The sequence below is a fragment of the Mastigoproctus giganteus genome, chromosome 7 (assembly GCF_048544385.1).
Source record: "Mastigoproctus giganteus isolate SK-2022 chromosome 7, ASM4854438v1, whole genome shotgun sequence".
NCBI classification, from domain to species: Eukaryota; Metazoa; Arthropoda; class Arachnida; order Uropygi; family Thelyphonidae; genus Mastigoproctus; species Mastigoproctus giganteus.
In genome coordinates, this window is record NC_143581.1 from 20,757,494 (window position 1) to 20,781,951 (window position 24,458).

Below are 24,458 nucleotides of genomic sequence, written 5' to 3' on the forward strand. Positions count from 1 at the left end.
AAACAAATAATAATGTGCTTTCTTTGGCATGTTGTTCGAAAGGCTTTTCCCACCAAATGTGTTTTCCTTCTTACTTAAGGGAGAGGAATTAAGTATCAGTAAGGTCCACCCCTTTTAGGGTGGAAAATTCCACTCTTTCTACTTGTACAAAACAGAAAACTTCTTTTTATAATATTTATCATCAAAATAATGCATAACAGTAATTATGCAAATTTGCACATATACTACTAATAGTTATTAGTTCTGTGAGCATTGAATGTTTTTCATTTCATATGAATTCATTCGTTATTTTTTTATTTTTATTATTATTTTTTTAATTTTAGGAGTCAGTAGCCAAATTATCAGAAATGTTCTGTTTATCATCTGATATAGCACTCAAAGGTAAAACACAACCAACTAGACATAGAAATATTTGTGTTGTTTTAGGATGTATTGCAGAAAAACTAGCAGGTAAGCTTACTTCCATTTTAGTTTAGCTATTCTGTTATGATTTGTAATTTGGTAATAATCTGAACACATTTTATTTTGCTGAAATGTGACGGTCTGTTAAATTAGTGAGATCTCTTTGTAATCTCCTATAATGGGTTTATTTACATTGAGTATTTATCAGTCTTTTATCATGATTTTTATAAAATCGATCCTTGTTTTGTACATGCATCTTCAGAAATAAGAGAATATGTATATGTACTCTTATTTTTTATAAAGTTTATTGTGGAAAAGCTGTTCTCATAACTGTCCATACTTTGAATGGTTGAATCAGCTGTCCAAATTATGATCACTTGCATTTCCTAGCAGTTTAAAAAGAGTTTTTGTCTTTACTTTTCTGGAAGTATATTAAAATCACTGAAGCATTTTAAAACTGTTTGCAATTTTTTGAAATGGTCCTTTAAAAGCTGAACAAAACTTTTTCATTTAAAATGACAAGAAAATGAAGACATTTCTCTTTATATCTCTTGTAAAAATGTCTAGTTTATCTGAAATCTTGACTTTGATCAGAAAGAAGAAAGATAAGAAACAATTCTTTAGTCATCTCCAGGACAATGTTGAAACTATTTTGGTAATCTGGATGCACAAAAATATTAGCTCTTGCAAATTACATAACACAAAATCATATAATCTTGTTGTTGTATGGCTTTGTTAGCAAGAAATGAGATTACTATATTGTCATTAGTGGAATGACAGGTAATCAACTAAAAAAAAAAGTCTCAAGTCCTTCACTAGTTGCCAAAAAATTAATAATAGTAATAGTATTTGCCATATAGTGCAAGGACGCCACAGGCTTTTGCTGCACTTAAAAAAAAGTAGAAAATAAAATAAAAATTATATACTTCCCTCCCCACACAGGTTGCTATCCAGTTGACCTTTAAATTTGTTCAAACTATCAGCCTCAACTACCTGTTAGGGCAACTTGTTCTAGCAACCAATGACTTGCTGACTAAAAGAAAACTTCCTACAATCTAATCTAAACCTCAACTCCTGTAATTTGAATTTATGGCTCTAGTTCTGGAATTCTTTATAACAATGAAAATTCCACCTTTGTTCATTTTACTAAATCCCTCTTAGAGCCTTATAAACCTCAATCAGGAGCTTGGCAACCTGGCACTTCAGAGGTGCTTGGTTGTCAAGCTGTTTTTTTTTTTTTTTTTTTTGTCCTCGCCTTTTTCCCATTATTATATGGGATCGGCGTTTTTTTTTATTGTTTTGGCATGCAATTTTTACGGCCGGATGCCCTTCCTGACACCAACCCTCACCCTTTATCCGGGCTGGGAATATGCGATTGTCATTCCCTGACCTGCCGCATCCTCTGTATTTGATGGGTACGGGCTCGAACACCGGTCTAATCAAGAAGCGTGTGCTATGCACTACTGCTCCTGCCCACCTGGCTACGGAGGCGCCACTTGGTTGTCAAGCTGTGTAACCCACATAATCAGTCTTTCATTGTGTAGTCGTCCTTATGCCAATGTCACCATTCAAGTTGCCTCTCTTTGGACTCTTTCAAGAAGCACAATATCTTTTTTTCAGATTAAGTCTCCATACTTGAACACAGTATTCCAAATGTGGTCTTACAATTGCCTTATACAGTGGGATTATGACCTTCCTATCTCTACATAATAACTTTCGATAAATCATCAGTAGGACACCACGGGCTTTCCAGGCTGCCTGTTTACACTGTTCAGAAAACTTCATATATGCCCATATTGTAAGTCCCAGATTTTAATTAATTCAACCTCACCAAATACATAATTTATTTTGGGGTTGCTATTTCCCAAGTGTAAGACCTTATATTTTGCTGCATTAAAACATAGCTGCCACTTCTCTGACCATTCAAGTCATTCTGAAGGAGAGCTGCTTGGCAATGATCATTAACAACTCTACCAATCTTTGTCTTCTGCAGATTTTGACATCATGCCTTCTATCCCTTCGTTGAGGTCATTTATGAAAATGAGAAACAACAGTGTTCCAAGAACCGATCCTTGGGGACTCCACTCCCAACATTACACCAATCTGAAGAATATCCATTAATCACAACCCTCTACTTTCTGCCCTGCAGACACCCAGCAATCCATCTAGATGTCCTTACCAGTAATCCCAACCTGTTCAAGCTTATACAATAACCTCTCATGACAGACTGAGTCAAATGCTGAGCTAAAATCCAAATAAACTATGTTGAAATTGTTCCTTACAGCCAGCTCGTGAGTAACTGTCAAAATATCCTACTAAGTTAGCTAAACACAATTTTCCCTTAACAAAGTCATGTTGTGTGTCCTTCGGAATGTCAAATCTATCTAAGTGTTCCTGGATTGCACTCTTAATCGTTGCCTCTAAGATTTTTCCTACCACTGAAGTCAGACTACTGGTCTGTAGTTACCAACTTCACTCTTAGAACTGCCTTTATGCATTGGTGAGATAGCACTTCTCCAATCCAAGGGAAACTCCCCAGGAGTTCATAATTCCCTCATAATTAACCTTAATGGTTGAAACAAATAATAATAAAATTCAGTACACTTCCTGGCAGTCTCCCTCAAAAATATCAGGTATGTGCCATCAATTCCAGGTGCCTTACTTGCTTTTATGCTCAAAAGTTTTTATAATAAACAATCATCTGTAATTATGAAATTGCTAATCTCATTTAGTTCAGCCTCACTTGCACAGGCTCTTCTCAGCATGAAGGGTCTTTCATCAGTAAAGACTGATTCAAAGTACCGATTCACTTCGTCTGCAACATCAGCTGGGTTAATACTTTCCCACACCCAGTGCATAATGGTCCAATCTGATTAGCTTTCTTCTTTGTTGTATCTACATACAGGAAAAATTCCTTGTCTCCATTCTTTGCTCTCTTAGCCAATGCTTTCTCGTAAGTGGCCTTGGCCTCCCTAACCTTATTTTTAGTACTATTACCGATCAACATATACCTGCTGTAGTAGGCTTCAGTACTTTTCATCACTCTGTAATTATCCCATTCTATTTTTTTCTGCTGTGGTTGACTGGCCAGCTCCACAGTCATCCATTTCGGCATCCTCCTCCTGTAATATTTTCTTAATGGTATGTATACATTCATGGCTTCTTTGATTCTTGCTTTAAAAGTATTCCATAATTCAAATGTATTCACCCTCCTTTGGAAATCCACCCAATTCATAGATGCCACATAGCGTATTAAACTGTCAAAGTTCCTTCTTCTGAAGTTAAAACCCATGCCTTTAACTACTGCAACATCTTTCTTTATCTTCCAATGATGATTGCGTGATTACTTCCTGACAATGGTTCCTGTACTTTTAGTTGTGTGATGTCATCTGATTCGTTAGTAATGATTAGGACAAGAATATTCTCACCCTTAGTAATTTCTCTAACATGCTAGTACAAATAATAATCCGCTAGTTTATTTAAAAAAACTTTTCCTTGTGGTGTTTCCTCTCCCACTTATTAGTGAGCATTATTGTACCCACAAGATATTGTACATATTTTCATTTGTAATTTAATGAGAGTCTGAAAACATTGGCTCTTTCCTGCTGTTTTCTTGAACCACCATTAGTCCACACAGAAATCAGTAAGGTCCATTCCTTTTAGGGATTGGACCTTACTGATTTCTTTTTTTCACCTATATTTAATCATATGAAAAACATTTATCATATCTAAGATACATCAATACTAATAAATTTTCAGTGTATTATTCACCATTCCAAAATTCCACAAATATTAGTGACTTGGAATCTGCACCAGAGAATGGGCCCATAATATAACTGTTGGTTATTTCATGTCAGTTTTAGCCAACAAATCTCTATTTCGATGATATAAAAAATTTATTTCATTGCAAATAGAGATTTGTTTGTTTCTTATATTCAGCATTTTCTAAGATTATAAATTTGTTTAATGATGAAATAACAACAGTATCAATACTCTTAATATAAAAATTTCTTGCCTTTCAGGACCTAGTAGTATAGCTTTGCTGACGCAGGATACACTGGATTATCTGCTAACAAATTTAGTATGTATTACTCCTGAAATCAGCTTGTGATTAAAGTAAACATGCTTTCTTTATGATTTTACAACTTTATTATTATTTTTGTAGAAAGGTTTTGAAGAAAATTTCTCTAAAAAAAATCTCTTAAAGAAATTATTACCAAAATTCATATCTTTTGATGTGAAAACATCTTTGGTGGCACCTACTACATTTTCAGACTGAAGCAAAATCAATTGATAACGAAATTTTCTTATGGAAATGGTGCAAATGACGTCACTTCCTAAATGGTGCTAACGATGCTAACTCAGTCACTAACATTGATTCGGTAGAGTAAGTAGCAGGTGTGAGAATAAAACGTTACATTGTTAATACTAAGAGACTGAAATGATGTCACTTCCTAAATGATGCTAACTCAATCACTAATGTTGTTTTGGTAGAATAAGCAGCAGGTAGTAATATTATGCAAGAATAAAAGCTTCAAAGCCATCGAAGAGGCCTCTCGTGTTGACAAAAGAAAGAGTTTAAAAATGTAGAGATTTTGGTCAACATCAACCATCTAAGCAGGGTAAGTAGCCCGTGCGAGCATGTTACATTGTTCATAACTTTGGTGGCTGTTAGATTTTAATAGCTATTCGATTAAACCGTTTAAAAATTTAAACGGTTTTCATTTAAGAACACAACAATAAAACAATCATTTCAACAAACAACAATCACTTCTTCCAGTAGTTTTTGGTTATGACATCATACTATTCTACAAATGGATTTTGCTAACTACTGAATTGTAAAAATACCAAACTAATTTCAGTTAGCAACCAACAAGAGTATTTCAAAGATGGCTAAAGCTCCAGCTGAGGGAAATAGAGAGAATTATGCAAGGATAAAAGCTTCAAAGCCACTGAAGAAGCTTCCCTTGTCGACAAAAGAACAAGTTCAAAAACATAGAGAATGAAAAAAATTCAGAGTTTAATAAAATCTGCTTCTAAAGATTTTCATTAACATCAACCTTCTGCATTGATTTCTCATCAAGAAGCTGGACTGTAAACATCACAAAATTATAGTCAAGAACGTCCTGAAGATTTGAGTTCAAATGAATTACCCAAGGATTTTCAATTGATTCCTGAACCAGCTAGACATACTACAACAACCAGCTTCGATTGTATCATCCAAAAAGAAACAAAATCATATTTCAGCTCAATCCCTGTTGTAGATCCTCCACAAGTTTCAACAGTAGTCGACCATGAAATCATTTACAAGAACATGGAACATGACCATAACTCCTATAAAGAAGTCGAAGGACAATTTCTGAAAAATGCATTTGGAGCTGTTTGTGATATCTGTGATTGATTATGGTATGAAAATGATGTAAAATTGTGCACTACAGGAAGTTATCCATTACTTCTCTTAGAATTTCCAACTGCAGATGTGACAACTATGAAGGTTTGTAATACTTGTCAAGCATCTCTCAAAAATGATTCCATTTCAATATTTTCGAAGAGCAATGGTTTCGTTTATCCTGCTATTCCACCTCATTTGCCTCAATTGGATTTAGTGACTGAGTGACTCATTTCTCCTCGTATGCCATTCATGCAAATTAGATGGCTATCACTAAAGGACAAACCCAATCTCGAGGATATGTCAATAGCTGCATTGAAAACAATTTAGCGTTTTTGAAATCGGTTCCTTAATTCCTAATTCATGCCACCCCAAACTGATGAAACTGTCAAAAAAAAATAAATGTTTTAAAATATTAAACATGTCCGGATTCTTTTCATTCCTAAAACTCTTTAACCTTGTCCAAGCCAAGGATGTTTTCACATAAAATAAAACATCTTTCTTGCGTACAGGGTACACATGCTGCTTTTTTTTTAATGTCATCATAAATCAGAATAAATATTACTATATTTATTCAGTGCTAACTAATTTCTTGTATTTCTAATATTTACTATTCCACAAATACATGTGCCCCGCTTTCTGGCCAGAAAAGAGAGTGCATGTAACTGTTCTAAAGTGTTACTGTTGCCGACAGTAACACCTTAGAACAGGAGTGAACTGAGATAATGAAGAATCTTTAGAGTAGTATTTCTGATCTTTGACTCTTACATGCTCAGGTGGTGCAACAAACCATTTAAGGAAGATAATAACAGATGAAATTACACAGGCAGGATGATGACAAAGTAATTTCAAAACAGTATTTCAACATTTTTTTTATATCCAGGTTTGAAAGCTTTGTCCTATTTTCAATTTATTTCTCTATATTTTTTAAATTCATATCTCTGGCAAATAGAACTCTGTATGGAAAATTCATTAGCCCACCTTCCCAGAGTTGAAGTCTTAGTTTTTATGATTTTTCTGGTGACATAACCCATAATCATTTTTTTTTTCTCCTTTTATGTGCTTTCATTCTGTATATTTATCTATTCTATGATGTTGTGTGTGCGTGTATGCAGGAAAAAAGTCTTAGATACAGAAGAAACCTCTAAAATGGAAAATGCTTGTCTTAGAAACCTCTAAACAAGATCGAAGGTTTATAAGACAAATATTTCCTGTTAGGTGTATAAATGAACTGCTTTTGTCTTTTTTTTCTTTTTTTTTTTCCAGTTGTATTTCTCTAACATTTTCCTCTTCTTAATCATCTTACTTATATAAACTATGCAACATTTCGTTTCCCAAATCTAATTCATTCAAATATCCTTTAAATTAGCAGGGGTTAAATCCATAAAATCAAAAGGGATTTGATATTTTTACCTGCGTTCCACAGTTAAACCTTGAGCGTATAAATTTTTTGGGCAATGATTGCATTCATAAACAAAAGGTTACAGACAGATTATTTTTCATTGCATATATTTCCAGGAAAATTTATCTGGCTCTTTAGTCAGTGAAAGATTAGAAACCTGCCTTATCTCCCAACATTGTGGGGTTCAATTACAGATTTCAGGAAATCTAAGACTGGGTTTCATGTGGTCTATGAATTGCCCAGACCTGATGTAATTAAATCTTTATGCTTAATTAAATCATTATGCCTTTCTTTTATAAAAAGTCATGAATGTTACCTAATAAAGAAATGTTAAGGTTGACAAGTTAAAAATGGATATGAAAGTTACCGTTTTTAACTAAATAATGAAGTTAGCAATTAAAATAAGTTATTTTAATCATTAGAATGGTAAATAAAGGATTTGTGTAAAGCAGTATTTATTTTCCAAAACACTTTTTTTTTTGGATTAAAATTATTTAAAGCGAAGTTATTCTAAAGACAATCTATAAAGAAAAGAGTTCTGAAGGTCAGTCACAAACTGGCAAGTAATTTGCTGCTAAATATTCTTTAGTGAAGTAATGGTAATGAATTACAGTTATTTCATTATCAAGTTATGCATTCGCTATCATCAAACCAGAATACTCCATTTGTAATATTATCCATTCTGTTAGTGCTGGTAAGTCATTTTAGCAGATATTTAGAGCTTTGATCTCAGTATAATTAAGTATATTTATTTTCTTTTACAGGATCCAGCCTATAACACATCTGTGATCTTATTTTCGCTAATTGCCTTAGAAAAGTTTGCACAAACAAGTAAGTACCCACTGTATGAAAATAACTTGCATAAAAAAACTGATTACTGAAAATAATAATAATCTTCAATAATGCAATATTTTAGACATTCAGAAATGTCTGAAATAAAAGTTTATGCTATATTCTCATTTTATAATTTATATTCTTTAGATAATTTTTAGTGGCTCTGAAAAAAAACCTCTCAAAAATACATGTATATAGTTAGAGAAATTGTATATGTGATATTTTGTTATGATTGGCTGATTCTGTATTGTGCTGCACACAATACAGAATCAGTTTGAGAGGGATCCTGTTTGAGAGATACCTAAAACCATTGTGAGGATGAGGAGAAGAGACTTGACTAGGAATTTTTTTAGAAAAGTAACCAGTATGAACATTTAATACTAGAAGATATTAATTCATCTGGTGACAATTTTTTTGTCCTTTGAGTTGTTCTTATGACTTATTGGGAAATATAAACATTATTACTCTTAAATGACTCAAGTTCGAATAGCAAAGTAAACGGTACTCACCTTAGATAATCTGCTGTTTGTTACATGAAGTAGGATGGAAGAATGATTTTGAGGCTTAAGCGGTTTTGAATAATTTAGAATTTAAAAATAAGTTAATTGGTAAGGATATGGAATTAAAACGGAATTAAAGTAAGCTTAAGGAAGTAGAAGTGCACAACTTCGTCCCTGGTTGTCATTGAAGAATTAATTAAAAACTTTAAAATATGAAACCGATGAAGCCAAAAGTCATAAATGACTGACTTTCGTTTTTTAACGTCATCAGTTAGCAATACTAAAGTGAGAAGAGAATGCATGTTTTAAAGACTTCTGTGTTCCCGTGATGCTTTTTGTGACATGCAGGAATCTTAAGTGCGTGAGATTCCAGACCGGGAAGAGGTTGGAGGGTAGTTTCGCATTTATGACATTTATTTTGGTGTGATGGCGACACCATTCTATAATGAGGGCTTCGTATTGAAAAATTTTGTAACTAGATTTTAATTTTATGATGGTAATGGCAGAATCAACTAAAGGGGTGTGGTTGTTGGAATGTATGTGTAGTGTAAGTTCGGTACTGGATTGCCCTGTTTTAAAGCTGTTATAATGGTAATAAGCCCGTGTGTTAGAAGTTTTTGTGGGACCATATTTGGTGGTGGTGCTTTCGATGTAGCCGGTATTGTAATTTTGCTGACATTTAATTAAATATACACTATTATTCATATCATTTATTGGGTATTTGTATGTATTAAATAGTGACCCTAATTTGTTGTACGAAGAAAATATAAGTGTGATGTCAATGCCAGTGAACGCTTGACGGAGCTGTCTAATGAGACTACTGTGATAATGGAGAATGATGCGCGTGCTCCCTTTTGTGTTTGGATAAATTGTTGGTGTTATTCTTAGTGACGGAAATTATGTTTTATATTAATTGGAATGAATATTTTCTGGACATGAACTTTTTTATAAGATATTGTAGTTCAACAGATAAGTCATCTTGTGAAGAACTGTATTTTATAGCATTAGCATTAGCATTAGTAGAGGCATATGATGCAAGAAAGCAAGCTTATTCAGCATCAGCCAAAAAAAAAAAAAAAAAACAACCACTACTCCCATTTCACCCCTCAATTCGTTCGAAATACCTGTCCAGCTGAGCCTTAAATTTGTTTAGGCTATCAACTTCAACAACAAGCGATGGAAGTCTATTCCACAAACCAACTGCCCGCTGGCTAAAGGCGAATTTCCGCACATCTATCCGACATCCGTCCTTCCTCAATTTGAATTTATGCCCTCTCAGGTGATTATTCTGAGCAAGAGGAAGAATCCCATCGGCATTGAGCATGCTCAAGCCATTCAAAGCCTTGTACACCTCTATCAGATCACCTCGGCGATGCCTAGTCTCCAGGCTCTGTAATTTGCAAAACTTAAGCCTTTCTTCGTAAGAGCAACCCTTTGTTCCATTCACTAATCTTGTTGCCCTTCTCTGTACTCGTTCCATCAGCTCTACATCCTTCTTGAAATGAGGCCTCCAGACCTGTATACAGTACTCAAGGTGTGGCCTGACCAATGCCTTATACAAGGGAATAATCACATCCCTGTCCCTGCTAGAAAAATTCCTTTATATCATTGACAAGACACCATGAGCTACCCTTGCAGCTCGTCTGCACTGCTCAGAGAACTTCATATCTGCCTGCACAATTACCCCCAGGTCCTTTTCATTCTCTACCACTGTCAGCGTAGTACCACAGAGTTGATACGTTGATCTGGGGTTACTGTTTCCCATATGTAGTACTTTACATTTGTCAATGTTAAACTTCATTTGCCACCTCTCAGCCCATCTGCTCAACCTTTCCAGATCCTGTTGCAGCAGCATAGTATCAGTAGTGTCCTTAACAACCCTGCCAACCTTTGTATCGTCTGCAAACTTGGACATTAAGCCTGATACACCATCATCAATATCATTTATAAATACAGAAAACAACAATGGACCCAACACTGAACCCTGAGGAACTCCACTAATAACATTAGTCCACGTTGAGCAGTGTCCATTGATTACCACTCTCTGTCTTCTGCCACTCAACCATCCCTTTATCCATAGCAGCAATTTGCCTCGAATGCCACACTTCTCCAATTTGTGCAGCAGTCTTCCATGCGCAACAGTATCAAAAGCCTTTCTAAGATCCAAATATATAATATCAAAGTTATTCCCTGCATCCAGTTCTTTTGTGACTACATCATAGTATCCAATCAAATTGGTCAGACAAGACCTGCCCTTAACAAACCCATGCTGTGTCTGAGCTATAACTGAATTCTTGTCCAGATGATCCTGCAGTGCTTCTTTAACCAGTGCCTCCATTAAGTTTCCTGGAACCGAAGTTAAACTAACAGGTCTATAATTACTTGTGTCAGCCTTTGATCCTCCTTTGTGAATTGGGGTTACATTTGCACATCTCCAGTCCATGGGTACCTCCCCTGAGTCCAAAGAAGCTCTCATAATTATGGCTAGGGGTTTGCTTACTTCCTTTGCTGCCTCCTTTAATATAACTGGATAGATCCCATCCACCCCGGGTGCCTTTTTTATGTTTATCCTCAACAATTTCTCCTCCACTTTCCTCTCAGTTATTAGAAAATCATCTAGCTCACTGCCAATGTTTACTTCACCTACGACATTCCCCTTCCTGAATAACTCCTCATGTGTGAATGTAGATGCAAAATACTCATTTAGATTGTTAGCCACCTGAGCTGGATCCTCAACTGTTGAACCATCAACATCCAGTGGACCAATCTGATTCATCCCTTTCCTTCTTGAGTTTAAATAGGTAAAGAACTCTTTTCTGTTTTTCTTTGCATCCTTTGCCAAGGATTTCTCATAATCTGCCTTTGCCTGCCTAATCTCCTTTGTGACTTGGTTACAGACCAACTTATATCTATCATAGGCTTCCACGTCACCCATTAATTTGTATGTATCCCATGCATTTTTCTTCTCTGCCATATGTCTCATTAGTTCATCTGACAACCATTTAGGCCTGAACCTTGAACAATATTTCTTGGTTGGTATGTAAAGCCTGGTAGCTTCCAAGATTAGTTCCTTGAATGCTTCCCATTTTGAATTTGCTGTTGGTAACATCATCAGTTGGTCCCACTGTATAGAATTTAAATACTGTCTCAGTCCATCGTAGTCGCCTTTACGAAAGCAATAACCCTTCCCTTTACCCCTAATGGTAGTTACCTCTTTGAGTAAATCCCACTTCAGCACACTGTGATCACTGCCACCCAGTGGTTCATTTATCTGCAGATTCCTAATGCATGAAGAATCACTACTGATAATCAGATCAAGAGTATTGCTCCCTCTTGTTGCCTCACGAACATGCTGGTGTAGAAAACAATCATCCAATAAATCCACAAAAGCCTTGCTAGTGTGTGAGTGACCAACCCACAAATTCCAGTCAATATCTGGGAAATTAAAATCCCCCATTATAAGACTCTCTGATTTACTGGCCCATTCTATTTCCCTGTACAGTGTCTTATTATACTCATCAGAGTCATTAGGCCTATAGCACACTCCTACTCTCAATTTTGATTTACCTATGCTTATGTCACACCAAACTGACTCAACACTGCACTGTCCAGCGATGTCAACTGGCTTCACTTCCTTGGATTTTATGTGTTTTTTAACTAATAGCATAACCCCTCCTCCCTTCCTATCCTGTCTATCCTTTCTGTAGACGTTGTACTCCCCAAATTCCAGTTCTGCATTCCTTATATCTGTGTGACACCACATCTCTGATATCCCAACAATATCTGCCTTTGATGTTTTGAGTAATACCTCAAATTCATCAAATTTATTTACTAAACTCCTAGCATTAGTGTACACGCAAGTATACATGCACCTGTTTCTATTCTTAGCTACCCTAACACAACCCATGTGTTTACTTGTACCGCAGTGACTTCCAGCAGTCTCTGAAATATCCTGCATCTTGTTTTTCAGGCTTCTGCTCATTCCAATAGAAGCAGTGCAAGAATCTCTTTCACCTCTGCCAGTGGCTACTGTTAATCCATTAGTCTTTGTCTCCCCCCACGGCTTTTTTTGTACTAAGTGGATGGTGTGATTCAAAGTGTAGATATTTACCTGTGTATGTGTTTTTCCTAAAAATCTTGGTTCCCAGTTTGGTACCTGTTTTGTATATTGTGAGGTTAGGAAATTGATTTGGTTGTTAACTTCTGTTTCGAGTGTATATTTTAATCTATTATGTATTGAGTTGAATTTAATAAAAAGATTATCAATTGTAGTTTTATTTCCTATTAAGAGTATGTCGTCTGCGTAACGTATATATCGTTTAATCCCTGAAGGGTAAGGCTGTAGTACTTGGTTTTCTATGGTTGCTAAATAAATCTCTGATAAGGCGGCAGAAATTCCTAGACCCATGGGGAGGCCAAATATTTGCTGAAATATTTGGTTATTAAATCGGAAGTGTTTAGTATCCAGTAAGAACGAAGTAAGTTCTAAGATATTATTAATGGAGAGAGATGCGATTGATTAAAGTATTGTCCATCATTAGAAATTCTCATAAAGCTTGTAGTGTGAAAGGCAAGTGTATGTTTGTATGTAAAGAAACAACATTGAAAGACGCTAAGATGTCTTTGCTGGAAATTATGGCATGGGGGGGGGATATAATTTTTACTAAAAAGGAGGATAGGTTGGCAAAGGCAGATTTGCTAAAGGAAACTATTGGGCATTACCAAATTACACAAACCTGGGTGGCCAGGTTTGTGTAATTTGGTAATGCCGAACATATGTGGAAGGATGTTATTGCGTATACCGATTTCTGCCCCCTTATCAGAGATTTATTTAGCAACCATAGAAAACCAAGTACTACAGCCTTACCCTTCAGGGATTAAACTATATACATTATGCAGACGACATACTCTTAATAGGAAATAAAACTACAATTGATAATCTTTTTATTAAATTCAACTCAATACATGATAGATTAAATATATAGTATCGGTGTAAATACACCATAGTTAACCCATAAATTCGAAGGCATTGTTTTAATTGTATCTCATATTGTGGTTGCCTTCACAACGAGATAGCGGTATTGCACTACTTCAAATAAATAACGCTTCTCTAGTAGAGAAGACTACTGTTATTTATTTTCAGACGATACCACTACCCAGATGATCGTTTCGAGGCTATTGGGCTTCATCATCAGTGGGCACGCAGGTACCCTGGTAATACAACATGCCATTACGGTTGCGAAGTTATATCCACAATATGAGAGATGCCAAAGGGTGTTGGTAAAAATGTAATTTGAAAATGAAATGCACTAGGCATAATTCTTATGGGTTTTGATAATTAACTATATAGTATCAGTGTAAATACACCATAGTTAACCCATAAATTTGAACTACGTAAGTAGTATAGAAGGCATCGTTTTAATTGTATCTCATAAAAAAAAAAAATGATAGATTAAAATATACACTCGAAACAGAAGTTAACAACCAAATCAATTTCCTTAATTTCACAATATACAAAACAGGTACCAAACTGGGAACCAAGATTTTTTAGGAAAAACACACACACACAGGTAAATATCTACACTTTGATTCACATCACTCACTTAGTACAAAAAAAGCCATTCTTTATAATCAAATTCATAACGCTATAAAATACAGTTCTTCACAAGACGTCTTATCTGTTGAACCACAATATCTTACAAAAAAGTTCATGTCCAGAAAATATCCGTTCCAATTAATCCAAAACATAATTTTCGTCACTAAGAATAACACCAACAATTTATCCAAACACAACACAAAAGGGAGCACGCGCATCATTCTCCCTTATCACAGTAGTCTCGCTAGACAGTTCTGTCAAGTGTTCGCTGGCACTGAACATCACACTTATATTTTCGTCATACAACAAATTAAGGTCACTATTTAATACATACAAAGAAACATATAAATACCCAATGAATAATATTGTATATTTAATTAAATGTCAGCAAAATTGCAATGCCTGCTACGTTGAAAGCACCACCACCAAATACGGTCCCACAAAAACTTCTAACACATGGGGTTATTACCATTATAACAGCTTTAAAACAGGGCAATCCAGTACCAAACTTACACTACACATACATTCCCACAACCACACCCCTTTAGTTGATTCTGCCATTACCATCATAAAATTAAAATCTAGTTACAGAATTTTTCAATACGAAGCCCTCATTATAGAATGGTGTTGCCATCACACCAAACTAAATGTCATAAATGCGAAACTACCCTCCAACCTCTCCCCGGTCTGGAATCTCACGCACTTCAGATTCCCACATGTCACAAAAAGCATCACGGAAGCATAGAAGTCTTTAAAACACACGTTCTCTTCTCACTGTAGTATTGCCAACTGATGACATTAAAAAACGAAAGTCAGTCATTTATGACTTTTGGCTTCACTGGTTTCATATTTTAGTTTTTAATTCATTCTTCCATCCTACTTCACGTAACAACAGCAGATTATCTAAGGTGAGTACCGTTTATGATGCTTTGCTATTCAAACTTGAGTCCAATCATATCGGTACTTTAAGAAATTCTATAACTTATCTAATTACTCTTAAATGATCAATAATAATGTAGATTTCTTGTGTACTCTTAATAGGAAATAAAACTACAATTGATAATCTTTTTATTAAATTCAACTCAATATATAGTATCAGTGTAAATATACCATAGTTAACCCATAAATTTGAACTACGTAAGTAGCGTAGAAGGCATCGTTTTAATTGTATCTCATTCTCTGTGTTGCATTAAATTAGATTTAATACTCATGTAAGAGTATAGTTAGTAATTCAGAATATGAAAAGTGATAAGAACAAAGAACTATGATTATCTGGAAGGGAAGGATCTTATTTTGGATTTTAAATAAAGCGATCTCCCCATTTGGCGAAGAGGGTCCAATTTTTTTTATGGATAATAAAATTAATCCAAGGACAGCTCAGAATTAATAGAACATAAAACAATTTTATGGCTTTGAAAGAGCACTGTTAACAGGGACAATGCATGCAAATTTGGTGAATTATTTATTTATTGCCAAAAATAGAATACAATTCCTAAAAAGGCAGTATTATACAAAAAATATACAAAGAGCAACTCATTTAAAATATTGATAATCTTTTAGTTTCATTGTAGTAGACATCTGTGAATAGATGGTTACATGTTAATAACATTAAATTTAACAGTATTAAATAGTAGCCTTTATTGATTACTCATGCCACTACTGCCAATGCTCATTGCTCAAAGCATTCCATATTTTTTTTGCATGCCACACCAAGAACTGCAGTAGGGGACTCGCATCTGCCCTATTATAGAGGCTACTATTCTGCAGTGAGCACTGGCGATATAAAATTGTGTACTTTGTACGCATAATTTTGTCACCGACATCAGATTATTAGTTTTTGTGATCCTATTCCGTCATTCATACCTATACCAATCATATTATATGAATTTAAATATACAGACAACCCCCCGTATAACACGATACTTCTACAACACGGTTTCACTCTAACACGATTGATAAATTGCAGCAATCCTCACACAACACACTTGAATAACACACAGTACAACACAGTACTTGAATAACACACACGGTTTCACTCTAACATGGTTAGAGAATTTTGGTAAATCTCGCATAACAGTATTCAGCATTTCGACTCTTTTTGAATCCCAGCTGTTGACTCTCTAGTCAAAAAAAAAATTATTGAGAAATCCCTGTATTTTATTTTGTTGAGAAAATCCCTGTGTTACATTCTGTGTTATTGAACTTGTGGAAAAACCTAGATTTCAAAGTTTTATTACTATTGAATAGCACACCTGACCATCCAAAACATTTAAGTCATCCAAACGTTGAAGTTATGCTCCTACCATCATAGTTGTACTAGGTTAATACAACTTCTTTCATTCAGCCATTAGATCAAGGCATTATATCCACCTTTAAAACTCATTACATCAGAAAATCGTTACAATGGATTCTGGAAAAAATTGATTCCGAATCTATTGAAGTAAAGTAATGGAGGCATGGAAACATTTCTCAATTGTGGACTGTATCAGAATCATAGCTTTATCACTGAAAGAAGTAAAACCGTCAACGTTAAATGCGGCGTGTGAAAAAATGTATGGCCAGAGTCAGTTCATTTAGGAAATATGATTGAACTAGCAGAAAACAGAATTAGTGCAATAGTAGACCTTGCTACATCTGTACGAGGAGAAGGTTTTGATGATATGACTACCGAAGCTCTTGTAGTTCGAACTTGGGTCTTTTCACCCACTCCCCACACCAGGTGAAAAGACCCAAGTTCGAATTCCCTCTATGACAGGAGGAATTTTTATGGGTCTTTTTTCACAAGATTACTGAGTTAGTTGGGTTGAGGCTAGGGTAGTATGGTTTTCTCTCCCAGAAACTCTGGTTTTTCATCCAGCAAAACAGAAAATCGACCTCAGGATGCACACAATTTATAGACAATATACACAAAGTAAAATTACCTTAGTCGCCGATGCCCCTAAAAAAATTTAAAAAATGATATGATTACTGAAGACCTTCAAGAATTACTGCTAGAAAGAGAGGCTGGCGAATTGGATTTGATGGAAATGGAATCGGAGGTAAACCAAATCAATTGAGAGGATGATAGCGCAGATGAAAATTCTAAACTTCTAAATTTTACACTAAAAAGCATACAGGCTGGCATAAAGTTAGCCGAGCAATTGAATCTTATGTTTGAATGTAGATTCTTGAATGAAAGGAGCCCAGAGTTCAAAAGGGAGCTTCAAAAATGCTTAGTTCCATATGATGAAATTCACAAAGATCTATCAAGCAAAACCAGACAAATCCATATTACTGATTTTTTTTAAAGAGAGCAGAAGATACACGAAACCAGAATGGTAAATTTTTTTGTTAGTTTTGTTAACAAAATAATGTATTTTTGTTAGCTTTTGGAATGTAACCCCCCCATTTTTTTACTTTTTCTTAGTCCCGTATAACACTGTTTCGCACAATGCAATATTTTATAGGAACCTAACTACCGTGTTATACAAACGTTACCTGTACCCAGTATGCTATGCTATGAATTCTTTCAAGTTGAAGAAGCAGCACCTAGCATTGAAAGCTACTGTATTTTAACTCTTATTTTTACTATATTGCCTTTATTAATTTTATAAGTTTTATTAAATTTGAATTTTACTTATTTATTCCACTTTAGTATTTGTTTATTAAATATAAAATTTATTTTATTTTAACTGTGGTGTGTTCGTTGTTGAAATAAAATTTTCTATGCTATGATAAGTTCAATTCCTGCTAAGTGCTCATTGTACCCGGTGGCTTTCACTGTTCGCGATGCTGTTGAAAAGGATGTTACGTGCTGTTCTTTACAAAAATTTATTACTGAATTGCAGCTGACAAATATGGTAGCTGGTTCCCCTCTCAGGAACAAACAATTTCTTTTACAATCTCCTGCATGCAGTTAATATTTCATTGATGTACAGTACTTTCTATTTCATCTCTAAATGAAGGAAATAGGAAGAAACTGAACATTTACAGTAATTACTCTGGGATAAGCCCAGTTGTTTATAAAATTTAATGGTCTGAATTGAGGGAGAGTATTGCAGAAAGCGAACACAGTAGATCAGTGGATATATATATATATATACAGTCTGTCCTCGTATAGCACGATAGTTGTGTTCCTAGAAACCCTCGTGCAATGCAAAATCGTGTAATATAAACAACAGGCCCTATGGGAAAAGTGGGGTTAGGTGCCGACCACCCAAGATTGAACACACATTTGGAACCAAAACATTACCAAACACAATAAATAATCGGGTAATTTTAATCGTTATAAAATACTTACGTATTTTATAACGATTAAAATACGTAATAAAAAATATAATATTTTTTTATTATAATATAATAAATAATAAAAAATAAATATTTATTATTATTTATTATATTATAATATTATATTATTTATTATATTATAATAAAGTATTTTTAGCATTTTTTAATACTAAAAAGTATTTTATTCGTAAAAAATTTATTATATTAAATAAAATATTGCTTTTGCTTCTATCGTAAGCAAACTTGTTTTTTGTTTGATTTTCTATCCAAACAGATGACAGCCATTCCATCTCTTCCAATTCTTTGTGTCTTAATCTAATGGATTTTAATTACACTTTGAGTTGTTCCCGCTATGAAAGTTGTTTTTATTTTCTCCGCATTCTTTGTAATTCTTGGCGTTGCCTCATTTAGGTGTGTAGCACATGCAATATCACATGGTCTTTCATTTCGCTCAAAGCGTTTCACAATTTCATATTTTTTTCTCTATCAACAGAGGCGGACTGGCCATAAGCCTTACCCGGGAAATCCCGGTGGGCCGGAGGCCGGTGTGATTTTGGCCATAAACCGTAGTATGAGGCCACCATAAATTTTCCCGGGTAAGAATTTTTGTCCCAGTCCGCCTCTGTTTATCGATATTGCTTTTTTTCTTCTCTCTCTCTGAATCTGCAGTGTCTTCGCCAGGACGCTTCCTTTTCACACCTTTTAAGTACAGTATTTCACTAATTTTTAGGGAATAAAGCGCAATTACAAAACGAGGAAGCACGCTTAATACACATAAACAAAGCTGCGCGCGTATAGCAACTGAATAAACAACACCGTAAAGCCGAGATACACTATTAACACCTCACATTTTACTAAAGCACATTTCTAGGGGTTACTACCATAAAACAATAAAAACAATTTCCAGTTTCGTTTCTGCTAGTGGAATCTGTTATAAACTGGTAGTAAACTCCATCTAATTGCATTTGCGATTATATCGATAGCTGGAATTGTGTTGGTTTTTACGTTATTATGGTGAAATGTGTTTCCCCTTCACTGATATAAAACATAAATACATTTTCAGAATCTTCTTCATTCCTATCGTGTTGCATTCGGTTGGGGTGATTCCGCGTTCGACTGCCATTTCTTGTAAACACAAAGGCGAATCGTGCATAGGCGAATGCGGTTCGTGTTATATAAGATAACGTTCCCCTATTTATAAATCGTGTATGATCGAATTCGTGTAATGTAAACACGTGTTATACGAATACCGACTGTATATATATATCCGATAATTCAAAATAAAACATAAGCCAGTAGTATTTATTTATTTTCTTATTTGATGTTAATACATCTTAACTTTTAAGCCATTATTTAAATATTTATACAGTGGACTCCCGCTAATCTGAACATCCGCCTAATCCGAACACGTTTCAGTCGGCGGAGAGGAAATTTTTTAGTTTGCAAAATATACGTTTTTTGTATTTTCCAGTTAAATTTAAATGGCATTAATGGTACAAAAACATTCAGAATTCCACAAAACAATTGTATTTTATTTTAGTACTGTACTAATACAGTACTGTGCTTGCACCTTCACGATGGTGGGACTGTTAGTAATCCTGGGTATAACCTCCATGCACAAGCACATGGTGGGTGACCACCCAGGTGTGAACCAACGTAAGCAGGGGTCGAGGTGTGGCGCCCACACCACATGGAGGAACGCCTCCCCTCTATGTTACCAGGCAGTACTAGGTGGTAGATGACTCACATCAACCGGTGAAATACCACCACTTTGCTTATTGAAGGCTTGAAGTGGTGGAACCCATGTTTAGTCTCTAGAGCTAAGTTCCGGTCAACCCTCCCTATCTCTTCCATCATGCAGTATGATTGACGACTTTTGAGGTTATGATGAACGTCGTGGCGAGATCCAATATTCCTTACATTTTGAGGGTACAGTTCTAAAACGGTGTTCGCAGGCCGGCCACTAGTTAGTACACCGGACCGAACCTATTGGTAACTCTCTAGGAGGCTTCTGGATCAGCTAGTGTATAATCTTGCTACCTCTACTCTGCCTGATAGTGACTGGAGGGAGTCCGAGTAGTGTGTATGCGGGGAGCATAGTCGAGGCCACATCATGTCAAGGATCTGGGCATATTCTTACCAAATGTACGCCATATCCAAAAATTTCATTACTTCTTACAACATGTCCCACCCACTTTTTCTTACTATTGAATACACCATGAATTGTCAAACTAATAGAGCAAGCTTATCTGCGAAAAGATCTAAACCTCCCAAGGACTTCCTAATTCATTTCACAAATATACGTGGTCTCAATTCTAATCTCAACAATGTCCAATTCCACTTGCAGTCTGCCAAACCCCATTTACTTTTTCTGACAGAATCTCAGTTATCGGTTGATTCAACTTCTGCTCATCTCAGATGCCGAAATTATTTGCTGTATGATTCCTTTTGCCTCAAAGGTGGTACTTGTGCATATGTCCGTTCTGATATTCCCTGTCAGAGACTTGGCAATTTGGAATCTCCTCTCTTTGATCTTCTCTGGCTTAAAATCTCTCTACCTTATTGTGTCAAATTCATCTGTTGTCTCTACCGTTCTCCCAACTCCACTAATCACTTGGAGCTCTTTGACTTCCTCTCTTTGCAACTTGACTTTCTCCAGTCCAACTTACCTAACAGTGAGGTAATTTTCCTTGGTGATTTTAATGTTCATAACTCCAGCTGGCTTCCGTTTTTTGTCACACTGATCCAGCAGGTCGAGATGCTAAGGCTTTTGCAATTACTAATGACCTTGCACAGATTGTTCATTTACCTACGAGAATACCGGAAAATCCTAATCATACAGCCAATACACTTGATCTTTTTCTCACAAACAATCCTTCTAAGTACACGGTCGAAGTGAGAGGTCCTTTAGGCACTTCAGATCACAACTTGGTGATTGTCTCTTCTCCAATGGAACCTTTATCTCATGGCTATTCCCAGCCTCGTGTTGTTTGGCATTACAAGAATGCAAAATGGGATGACCTGCGAGACTTCTTTTCTTCTTTTCCTTGGTCGGATTACTGTTTCAAAACTTCTGATGTCAACGTTTGCTCAGATCGTGTCAGTGAAATTATTCTTGCAGGAATGGAATCCTTTATCCCACACTCCACTTTAAAATCTCATCCTTTATCTGAACCTTGGTTTTCCGATAAATGTGCTAAGGCTGTTCAAGAGAAGAATGTTGCATATCGTAATTGGCTTGTTTCTAATTCTTCAGTTCCATTTTCTGCCTACACCAAAGCTCGAAACAATTGTAAAGCAGTTATTAATCAGTCCAAACTAGAGTTTGAACAGGCTAAGAGTAGAAAACTTGCTTCTTGCTCTAATGGTAGTCGAGCATTCTGGTCTCTTGCCAAAGCTATTGGCCGCAACTTTTGTCCATCTCTGCTCCCACCTCTATCCAAACTAGATGGTTCTGTTGTCACTTTAGTCAAGGATAAAGCTGACCTGCTAGCATCCCATTTTTCTTCCAGATCATGTATTAATGATCTTGGTAAAACACCTCCCACCATTCCCAACACGCTCCATTCAATGCCTCCTGTGGTCTTCCGCCAAAAGGATATCAGAAGGATTTTGATGAATCTTGATGCTAAGAAAGCTCCAGGTCCTGATGGTATTTCTCCACTTGTTCTCAAAACTTGTGCTCCTGAACTTGCTCCTATTCTTTGTCGCCTTTCTTCACTTTCTTATTCCAAAGGTGTTTTTCCTTCTGCTTGGAAATTTGCTCATATCCAGCCCGTTCCTAAAAAGGGTGAGAAATCCCTCCCATCCAATTATCATCCCATTGCAATTACATCTACTCTTTCTAAAGTAATGGAGAAATCAATTAACCGCCAACTGTTAAACTACCTAGAAACCTTCCGTCTGATCAACGATCGCCAGTATGGATTCCGTCAGTGTCGATCCACTGGTGATATTCTGGCTTATGTTACCCATATATGGACTAATTCAATGGAAAGGTTTGGTGAAACACAAGTAGTTGTTCTTGACATCTCAAAGGCTTTTGATCGTGTTTGGCATAAAGGTCTTCTAAACAAGCTTCCATCTTATGGTTTGCCAACTGTTTTTAGTAATTGGTTATCCAGTTTTCTCTCTGATCGCTCACTGAAGGTGATGGTAGATGGCTCTTTGTCTTCTAACTTCTCCACTAATGCCGGTGTCCCCCAAGGTTCAGTTCTTTCCCCCACTCTTTTCCTCTTGTATATCAATGACCTTATTCCATTGACTGGAAATCCTATCCATAGTTTTGCCGATGATAGCACATTGCATTCTACTTTCCATTTTGAGAAACCTTGTCCTGCCCAATCAGCTTCAACTTCTCGAAAATTTGCTACCAATTCCTTAAATGCCGATCTTCAGGTAATTCTCCAGTGGGGCAAAGACAACTTAGTTGATTTCAACCCTTCTAAAACTCAGTCTTGTCTTATATCTCGCAAAAAGGATTCTTCTGCTCCTATGCTTATCTTTAGTGACACTCCGATTTCTAGTCAAAATGATATATCTCTTTTGGGGATTACTTTGACTTCTAATCTCTCTTGGCACAAGCACATTACAAATATTGCTTCCTCTGCATCAAAAAAACTTGGTTTTCTCTTTCGCTCTCGGCGTTACTTTTCTTCCAGACAGCTGTTCACTCTGTATAAATCCCAACTCCGTCCTGCCATGGAATATTGTTCCCACATCTGGGGTGGTGCCCCCAAAACCTCTCTCAGGCTTCTTGATTCCATTCAGAAGAGGGCAGTTAGGTTAATTAATGATTCATCTCTAACAGAGTCTCTCCACTCGCTTTCTCATAGACGTACTGTTTCTGCTGCATGCCTCTTCTACAGATACTTCCATGGGCACTGTTCTTCTGAATTGGCTTCTATAATTCCCGCTCTCTCTTTCAAAACAGTCCGAACACGTGCTGCCACCAGCCAACATCCATTTACTGTCCAACTTCAAACCCACAGAACCAACTTTTCATCTTCCTCATTTATTCATTCAACTGCCGTTTTCTGGAACAACCTTCCTTCATACGTATTTCCTGAAAATTACAATCTACAGAAGTTCAAGTCCAACGTTAACAAATATCTTCTTTCGTCTTCTCAACCTCCAACCCAAGCACGGTACTAAGTACTATAGGTTCTAATACCTCTCATGTTTGGGGTTCACATAAAAAAAAAATAATAAAAAAATACAAAATTAATAAATCAGTGTTTGACATGGCCTATTAAAATTACAGATCTATACTTACACACCAAAACAGGAACAAAAGTCATTTTTCAGAAGTAACAAACTCTGTTAGTTTCTTTTGACATAACGATGAAAATCGGCTAGATGATGCTATGTTTCGCCACCGCTTCATAAACATGTAGTCTGCCGGTGTAGCGCTGTGATGTTGTTCTAAGTAGCGTAAAGCGAGGTCAAGGGCCGCTGTCGCGTCTGTGTGTGACACAAGTTGTTCCGCAGAAACACCGGGCTCGTCATCATTCTGCTTGGAGTCTTCTTGGGTGACAGCTGCCACGATGTCCTCATCCGACAGGTTTTCATGATCTATTCCATCCGCTGCAATCCACTCGTTAACGTCAGATTCTATTGCTTCCTCGCACCCGGGAATTTCCTGTACGAGCTGAATTAATTGTTCTATGTCATTGTTTTCGTCAGAGCTATCGACAAAGCTGAGAGAGAGAGGGCCATAATTTCTTCCATGATCTTTGTATTGACTGCTCGGTTACACCCTCCCACGACTCAGCAACCCAATATACAACATCTTTTAAGTTCACTTGTTTCATTTTCTCATGTAAAGAAAGTGAATTGGTGTTATCTTCTATCAAGGACCTAAGATATTTCTTTCTGTATGCATGCTTGATAGACTGTAACACCCCCTGGTCCATGGGCTATAATAACGGTGTTACATTAGGCGGTAAAAAAGCTGCCTTTATATCCCCTGATGTCAACTCGGAAACGTCTGGGTGGGATGGCGCATTGTCTATGAGGAGAATGCACGAGGTGGCAAATCATTTTCATTGCTGAAACGTTTCACTGCTG

General features: G+C 36.1%; 1 protein-coding gene across 1 annotated transcript in view; it reads left to right on the top strand.

The window, feature by feature from the left end:
* LOC150082630 (RING finger and SPRY domain-containing protein 1-like) overlaps positions 1–24,458 on the top strand; it is a 178,129-nt gene that overhangs the window by 67,138 nt on the left and 86,533 nt on the right. The window contains exons 4-6 of the mRNA XM_090377556.1: positions 324–450; positions 4,425–4,483; positions 7,958–8,024. Coding sequence (XP_090233682.1) covers positions 324–450; positions 4,425–4,483; positions 7,958–8,024 — 253 coding nt within the window. The remainder of the gene's footprint in view (positions 1–323; positions 451–4,424; positions 4,484–7,957; positions 8,025–24,458) is intronic.